Raw genomic sequence first — 9,026 nt, 5'->3', positions numbered from 1 at the left:
AATTGTAATGTAAAGCAATGGTGCATCTTTACACACTATGCCTTTTTTGAAATCCTTTTTTAAATAAAACATATTTTTCCATCATTTTGAAACCGTCATTAGTTTTGAATCTTGTTATACGTTTGTTTTGGCTTTTTTCAATCCACCGAATGTCATCAGCTGGAAGGCGCCTTTTCGGAGCGTGGTCTTTCGGCGTTCAACAAAATATCGTGTAAAACAAGTATTTTCAGGAAAACGAAACCATCATGTCCACGGTATCGAAGCTGGAAATTCGGGGCATTCGCAGCTACGGAGTCGACAGTGCAGACGTCCAGGTGAGAAAATTGTAGTTGTGTGCAGAAAATACATTTCCTAACGTTGCGCGGTTTGCCTTTACCGACAGAAAATCAACTTTCGCACCCCGTTAACGCTGATCGTTGGCCAAAATGGATGCGGCAAAACGACCATTATTGAGTGCCTAAAATACGGGCTAACCGGCGAGGTACCACAGGGCACGAACCGCGGCATAGGTTTCGTGCACGATCCGAAAATATTCCACTCGGTCGAGTCACTGGGACAGGTCAAATTGATGGTGAAAGATCACATGCAGAACACCGTAACGGCCATTCGATCGATGAAAATATCGCTCAAGGGAAAGAACCCAAAGTTCGAAACTCTCGATTCAACAATAGTGCTGGAAAACGCGGAAACCAAAGCCAAATCATCATTGACGCGCTCCCGGACCGCCGATATTAACAACGAAATGTGCGAGGCCATGGGAGTGTCGAGGGCGATTCTCAATAATGTCATTTTTTGCCACCAAGAAGATTCGTGCTGGCCACTAGAAGAACCGAAAGAGCTAAAGAAGCGGTTCGACGCAATCTTTGGCACAACCGAATATAATCGGCTGCTGGACAAGTTGATGAAGAGCTCCAAAGAGTACTGTGATCGGCAGAAAGAAAAACAGGGCGATTTGAAGTTGCTGCAAGAGTTGAAGACTCAGGCCGAACAAAAACGCGTTCAGCTGGAGGATACTGACCGGAAGCACACTGATTTGCGACAGAGAATAATCGATCTTCAGAGCGATATAGATCCTATTTTGAAGAGACTCGACGAGTTAGCTCTCATCGAAAGAGAGTACAACTTGCTGATTGCCAAAAAGATCGATTTTAGTTCAAAGTAAGTATGCAATTGAATTGTAAAACGATGGAGCGTGTTTAACTGTTCTTTTTTGATTCACTAGGATCCAGAGCAAACAGGAAGAGCAGACCAAGCTTAAATCCAAAATTACGCAACTTTTCGAAGGCACTTTGATCGAAATTGAGCAAGAAATAAGAATTTTCCAACAAAAAACCGCATCCAAGAAGTCTGAACTTGAAGCGGCAAAGGGTGAACTTGAAACGACCAAGTCCAAAGAACGTGCAATGCAAGGCAAATGGCACACAATGGACCAACAACGAATTGCCATGATCACGAAACAGCAACGTGAACGAGAACTTAAGACAGAGCGTAGTAAAAAGATTGTCATGCTGGGAGAGAAATTAAAACTCTCGCTGCCAGCAGATTGCCATAGCGCCACGGTGGACTTGAGTGTGATCCAGGCTGCCATCAAAGCTATACAGGAGGCTGTGAAGGCAGAGGCCAGAAAGGTTCAGTCGATGGCCACTGAATATGACGAGGAAGATGTGCGGAAACAACGAGAAATCGATAAATTACGCGAGGCAAAAGCTACATTGGAAAGTGATTGTCTCTCGAAACGAAAACAGATTCAGCAGATGGAGCGGGACAAAAGTCAGGCACAAGGTGAGGTGTCCAAAATAGAGCTCTCTGCTCAAACTCTTAACCAGCTGAACAACGAACTAGTGAAACTCGAGCACGAATACGAGGCGCACGTAAAAAGTGTAAATCTTCCGGCCATGAAAGAAGATCTGGCCAAGAAGAAGAGAATGCGCGATCAGCTACAGGATCAGTTGGAACAGTTAGAAGAGCGTATCAGTGCGATGGACGAATTCGCAATAAAAGGACGGGAACTAACACTGAAAGAACAGCAATGTAATGCCCGCGATTCAGAGCTCAGGCGAATGCGAAACAAGCATGCCGATAGCTTACGTGGCCTGTTCCCCGATCGTACGATTGAGTCCAACTATAAGCGGAATGTGCAGGACCTGTACGATTCACTGCAGCAAGAGATCAAAACGATTCACGAGAAGGCAAACCGCTCACAAATGGTCGTCACGGAGATGGAAACGTTGAGAAAAACTCAAAAGCTACAGCATGAACGTCTTGTACGCGAGTTGGCGGAGGCTGAGGAAAAAATTTACTCTGCTTGCCGCGGGAATCCGTACGACGAGGTAGTGGCCAAGTTGAAGGAAAAGATTGACAAAAACACTCTTGAACATGGCGAGGATCGCTCGGCCGTGGTGTTATTTCAAAAATTCATTTCAAACATCAAATCTGACAAATGCTGTCCGGTGTGTGACAAAGAACTAAACACCGACGATGTTCAGGATGTAAGTGGTAAGTTATCGGATAAAATTCGGCGACTGCCACAGAAGATCGAAGCGCTTGAGAGAAGCTTAAAAAACGAACGCTTAGAATATGACAAGTTGTTGGCATTAAAATCGGTCGTAGAAGAGTTGGAAAAGCAAAAGCTCGAGTTGACTAAACTGAAACAGCAACTTCAGGACACCGAGCGTCGTCTCACGAAGGCTGCCGATGAGCTAGAGGAATATCAGTTGGCAACGTCGGAACCGACGGCTAATCTGCAGCTGATCAGTACCATCGTCGGTGATATGAGCGTTTTGGATGAAATGAGCCGAGAGGTGGACAAGCTGCAACGTGGTGTAGAGCAATTGCGTGGGGAGTTGGGCTCTAAAGCAGCGGACGGTTCGAGCATAGATTCACTAAAGATCGATCGAGAATCTTTACGGGGGCAGTTAAAGGCAGAAAGGCGGCTAACGGATGAATTGCAGATCAAATTCGACACAATGTCGGAAAAGTTAAACAACCTACAGTCGCGGAATAACGAGATGAAATCGAAAAAGCTGATGCTTCAAGAATCCGTTCAATCATTAGAGCAGAAAAGGGCAATAGTTCGGGAACTGGCGGGAAAAATAGGTGCACACGAAGCTGAGCTTAAACAATCTCAGCCTCGATTGGCTACGCTGAAGCAGGAGTTGGATCAGAAAGTCGAAGAGAAGTCGCGCACAAAGCATCAAAATGCCCTGTCGTTGCAAAAGGCTCGTAAATCTTTGGAAGCATTGAACTATGACGAGACCGAAATTGGACGAGTAGGTAGCGAGCTAGGTGAACTGGAAGCATTGAATCTGAACCGCGAAGTCGATCGTCTACAGGATAAAATGAAACAACTTAAGGAGGAACGTGACAGCACAGTACTATCAATTGAAAAGCAAATGGACACAATTGAAACTATCAAGCAGGACATCACGGATCAGCATGTGCGCGAGCGGAATCTTGTCGACAATCGTGACTTGAAGCGGCTGATTCGTGAATCGGCTGACCTTGAAGCCGAACTAGACGCTCTCAAGAAAAACATGGGAGAAATGGAACTAAGCAGTGTGCAGAAAGAGCGAATCCGTCTTATCGATCTCCGTGACGGGTTGCAGGCCAAACGTAGCGAAGTAAACGGGCAATTGACGGAGTTGCAGCTGCAAATAAAGGGCCTCCGAGAGGTCTTGGAGCAGAGCAAGTTCAAAAATGCCATTCGTAATTACCGCAAAACGTTTTGCGAAGCGGCAGTCCTAGGCAAGATGGTGATCGATATCAAAAAGCATCGCGATGCGGTCGAAAGGGCCTTGCGTGAATATCATACCGAAAAGATGGTTGAAATAAACCGGAACATATTCTCGCTATGGCGCGACATCTACCGCGGCAACGACATCGACTACATTCGCATCAAGACCGAGGACGATCCGAACGCGCCGGAACGGTCAGACAGGCGTCGGCTGTATTCGTACGGTGTGGTGCAAGCGAAGAACGACGTAGAAATAGAGATGCGCGGTCGTTGCAGCGCCGGACAGAGAGTCCTGGCCTCATTGATCATCCGTCTCGCATTGTCGGAAACGTTCAGCGCCAATTGCGGGGTGATGGCACTAGACGAGCCCACAACGAATCTAGACCGCGACAATATCGAATCGCTGTGCGACTCTTTGCGGCGGATTGTAGCTGAACGGGCGCACAGTAACTTTCTGCTCGTCGTTATCACCCACGACGAGGAATTCGTTACGAAGCTGGAAAAATTTGAAACATATTATCGCATTTCACGCAACAATGATGGCAAATCCATCATAACGGAAGAGCAACTGTAATTTCAGCAAGTCTTAGGTCGTTAACGAATGGAAACCATATTGTTAAGCTTATTGGTCGCCCCAAACAAAATATGCGTTACATCTTCTTTTGGTATTTGTTACTTGGTTTGCTTTGTCGCGAAAATACCAAACCTAATAGTTAACTTGGAGAGTTATTTGGGAACCTAATATTATTTGAATTTGTGGTACTTTTATTCTTAATCATTCATGATTCGAATCAATAAACTTTTCATTGTTTAATATCTTGTTCATCCGATCATTTGAATTACGAAAAATAAATGAGAAAGTTGTTTAAGTAACACAGTAACTGCAAGTGTCTCATGTTCTATTTGAGATAAATTCATTAAATTGACTCTATTCTTCTGTACTTAGTTGCCCTACCTTCCCTACCCTCAAACGTCGATTTCTTTTTCGCCAACCTAATATTATCCGTTAGAGTGGATAGAACCGTTTGATTTTGAATTTTGCTCTCCGGGTTGATCTACAGACGAAGCCCAGCTTATCTACGGATAAGGATAATTATCACCTAACAAACACACTTTTCCCTTGATGTTCGGTTCAAGTTCATTAAAGCATTTTTGTTTGTTTCACTTTACCGTACAAAGTGGTTCATAGTTTATTGTTTAGATCTATACATGATAGAAGAGACGGTAAACATAACACATTATATATATAATCCCGTTCACTTAACTTTACTTTATCGTACTTCATGGTCAAGATATCTGGGTTTATAGCGTTTTCGCAAGCTTTGCAATTTCCAACACGTAGCTACATCGTTGGTTGATAACAGAATGAGAAGTACTCCGGAAAATTTATAATTTCTCGTTCGACACGCACGGCGCCACAGCACAATAGAGGCCTAATTAGCTATGACGATGGTCCATCTTGACGCTGTCGTTCTTTGCCTGTTTTCATCGTCATAAGGGTGGCTGTTGGAAAAGGTTAAAGCGCCGCATGCAAATGATATCCTTGTGCCGCAACGGCAACGTCTTGCGAGCTGTCTTACTAGCTCCCGGAGTGTAATTTGGCCCCTTTTGTTTTTCAATCCCACTGAAAGCGTCGATTCGCCTATTTGCTTGCCAAGATTTGATAACTCTCTGGCGTGGTAATAAACAGGATCAAAGATGGCATCGCACAACAAACAGGCTGAGATGGAGAAGGTTGTTTTGCTCGGTTGGGAAGCGTTCCGTGAGTGTGTATCTGCCGGTTGTCGGCGTTATCAGGATGGGTGGGAAATTTACATAATTTTAACTCTCACCACAATTCGATTCACTCTAATTGATTGACTTTGATATGCTGATCCGTGCTGTCGACGGTGAAGTATTCATGTAGGAGGTGTTTGTGAGTGGGATAATACGTGCGGGCGCCAGAAGCGGTTCACGCGGGTTAATATGGGCTAGATGGTAGGGTGATACGTGATTTCTTTGAGATGCTGGTAAGACGAACGCCGACTCTCGGTATCCTATATAAAGGTCCCGTTGGCCTTCCAGCAGGGCACAGTTTCGTTCCGGAAAGTTGGCGGTTCGGAGTGCGTTTGTACCTGTTGGCTGTTGCAATCCTTACCATATTTGTAAATTCTGAAAACAAATCTAAGAGCGCACTGAGCAGAACTAGTGCGTATTTATTAAAAGTGACAAGGTGTGTATTTAATTATTGTTGGAAATGTGAAAGACTCTGAGAGTTTAAAGTTGTACTGCAATCGTGGTTTGCAAATGAACATTACCAGTGAAATTTTACAAAGTTTAATAACGGAGCGAGAGGGTTTTATGTTACCAACCACAGCCAAGCTTTTATACAGAACGGTGTTTTTATAATACTTTATTGGATTGACATAGAAAAAACCAAATTGTATCGTTGGAACAGTTTGATTACGCTTTGATTGATTAGTAAAGAAAAGAGACTATTTATGATATGCACCGGATTCCGGGGAGTGTCCAGTGAGACGAATCATTTGCAGAATAATCAACTTAAAGCCACTACCAACATTATGTGATTTATTAAATACGCTTTTTATCGCTTGTTGAAGATGCTGCACACTCGCACGATCGTGATATTGTTGGTTGGCTTGGTGATGCTAGTGAATGCCCAAACCTTCCAATATTCACGAGGATGGACCAATGGCAAACGGGCCTCAACCTCAGAAGCTGGCGCAAACCCCGTTTTTATGTCCCGCGTAGCCACGGCAGGGCTCGACACGCTGAAACCAAATGAAAAGTAAGCATATCAGGAAGATTGACTCGGCTTTCTATATATTGCGTGATTATTCTTTTCAACAGAGCATTGCTGCGCCAATTCCTGCGCAATCCTTGCGACCTGAGGATAGCCAATTTACTTGCCGGCCATCCCGGTAAGGAGCTGTTTTCGGGCGTTGAGTTTGATAGTGCGGAAACTGGGGGCCCGTCTTTCGTTCTTCCGCAATTCCTGATCGATCCCGAAGACGGAAATGGCGGTACCAGTGTTAATGTAGCCAGCGGTCGACCAGTCGGCGGCAATGATCTACGCTTCAAACGAGACGTCGTTGCGCCTCTCGGAGATCTGCGTCAGAAAATTGCCTAAACATTCGTTTGCCAACCACCATCCAAACGGGGATAACAACCCAGCGGAAACAGGTGCGCTCTCATGCGCTTACAGGATTATCCACACTCGAGGATCAAAGGAGCGGTCCTTACGAATATACCCATTTAGCGGAACGGAAGAGAAGTAGAGACTGCCACTGCGGTTGACGAAGATAATAACGTTTTAATGATCCATCGGGCAAGGATGTACATGTGATTATAAAAGTTTGTCGTTTGTTAAAGTTTGTCACAACGTCTCCAGCTGAATCCGTTGACCGTTTCTCATCGATTACCACAATACTTCCTGATATCTGGAGCCGCCGCCGTGAGCTTAACAGCAGTTGCGTTGGTCATAATTTTAACCATCTTCTAAAAGCACACAGGAATGTAATACAGGCAGTTATAATAAAGCCATAGCCAGTGACTTGACTGAAGATTGAGAATATGCTATGAAAGAAGAAAGCAGTCTTTTGCTTACGACCCAGCAAAAGAGGCGTTTTGTTTGTACAGAGATCAGCAAAAACTGAACGAAGTATTGTAAGCCATAAAGAATAATGAAAGAAGGTGCTACGGCAGCAACTAAGATGTCTCGGAAGGTTGATTAGATAATTGGACGGCTCGACATGGAGTTGTCCCGTTGAAATGGGACAAATTATAGGTTATCGGTCTACGTCTGACTAATATTTGAAATTTCTACGGTCACAATGCGTTAATAAGCTCACTACAATACAGGATATTTTGCAGATGCATTTTTTAATTACGTTTGTTACATGTGACCCTCCTCTCGTTGAGCTATCTTGCGGAAGTTGTAACAAGTTTTAAAAATACGTGTACGTTTTGGGCGGATGGGGATGGGTACTATTAGAACAAACATAATATTTGACACTTCTTTGGGATCTCAATTTTAGGTCCTATCTGATATGATCTCTCGTAGAGAAATTGTAGGGCACGCGCCCAACGGTGCGCCTCTTACAATTATGATCTCAAGTTCAACGCAGGACTAAGACTAATCATCCGGAGGGAGCAGTACATCAGATTGTTGCTTCACGTTAAAGGCCCCCACACACAGGGAACGTTAATTACGTTTTCACGCGACGCTTTTTCGGACCTTTCACACCGGTTACGGGAGCGACAGGCAACGGAAAAGTCTTTCGCCCTCTCGTTTGGGCGAAAACAATTAGACATCCTAGGTAGTTAAAAACTAATCGAAGATTACTCAATTGACGTTTTTTTTGTATCACAAGCATGCAAAATAATTTTCACTTAATTATTACTTGTAATACAAACACAAATTCATCATGAAACTATTTTAATTCTCGCACCAAAAATTCAATGTGTCTTGAACTTCGCCCCACTCACCCAAAAACCAAGTATACGAACCTTGGCCAAAGTTTTTAAGCGACACAAAAGGAGCGTTGTCTTTTCATACAGATTCGTCGTCGCCGTACGAAGTTTACGTCGACGCCGGTGTGAAGGAATCCTATACGAGACAACGCGTCGTTCGCTACGCTACGTTCAGTTCAGTTCATTTCAGTTTTGGTGTGCAAAGGCCTTAATTTGTCCAGTTGTCACAAACCCTAGCTCCTACATGTTCCGGTTTGTCAATACGTTAACTGACACTTTCGTCACTTCAGGCACTAAGAGAGTGCTGTCCATGTCCCCTCGTGAATTTGCGGAACTTCATTCGAAGCACTTGTTCGGCGATACTCGGAAACAGGCTTCCTGAGAAAGTGGTCAACATCCTAGAGCTACCCCTAGCAGATATCACGCTGTAACTCGATCACCGTGAGTACGTGCTAGATTTTTTTCCAGGACAATAAATGCACAACAACAGCACAGTGCTGGCGGCTGGATGCACTAGTTCGACCAACCGTAGATGCAAAAAGATAAAAACGCTGGGTGTTGTTGATGTCAATGGGCGCACTCCCTCCTCGGATTGTTCTTTTCGAAACGCTCTTTGCTCGCAATCGAGCACCCCCTAGCAGCAGCAGTTTCCTAGGGTAGCGATGTCTATCGGAAGTAATCGGTCGAGGGCCGCTCGACTGGCACGAGCAGAGATAGCTAAATCAAACGACCGATTGCCATCAGCCAAAACCAGACACTTCAAAAGAACAGTGGTAATCAAAATAAACATAACCTCACGCTCATCCTTGCCGGCACGAAC

General features: G+C 44.5%; 2 protein-coding genes across 2 annotated transcripts; both read left to right on the top strand.

Moving 5' to 3' along the window:
* The first annotated feature begins 245 nt into the window (after positions 1–245).
* Positions 246–4,486, top strand: LOC131208852 (DNA repair protein RAD50). The gene is made up of 3 exons (XM_058201763.1): positions 246–314; positions 383–1,158; positions 1,223–4,486. Exons 1-3 carry the CDS (start codon positions 246–248, stop codon positions 4,305–4,307), a joined length of 3,930 nt encoding a protein of 1,309 aa, XP_058057746.1. The 3' UTR covers positions 4,308–4,486.
* Positions 4,487–5,812: 1,326 nt separating this feature from the next.
* LOC131210775 (pro-corazonin-like) lies at positions 5,813–7,256 on the top strand. Its single transcript, XM_058204067.1, has 3 exons — positions 5,813–5,945; positions 6,334–6,521; positions 6,584–7,256. The coding sequence occupies exons 2-3, from the start codon at positions 6,334–6,336 to the stop codon at positions 6,861–6,863; spliced, it is 468 nt and encodes a 155-aa protein (XP_058060050.1). The 5' UTR covers positions 5,813–5,945; the 3' UTR covers positions 6,864–7,256.
* Positions 7,257–9,026: the final 1,770 nt, after the last annotated feature.

This window comes from Anopheles bellator, chromosome 2 (genome assembly GCF_943735745.2).
Source record: "Anopheles bellator chromosome 2, idAnoBellAS_SP24_06.2, whole genome shotgun sequence".
Taxonomy (NCBI): Eukaryota; Metazoa; Arthropoda; class Insecta; order Diptera; family Culicidae; genus Anopheles; species Anopheles bellator.
This window is presented reverse-complemented; position numbering and strand designations above follow the sequence as displayed.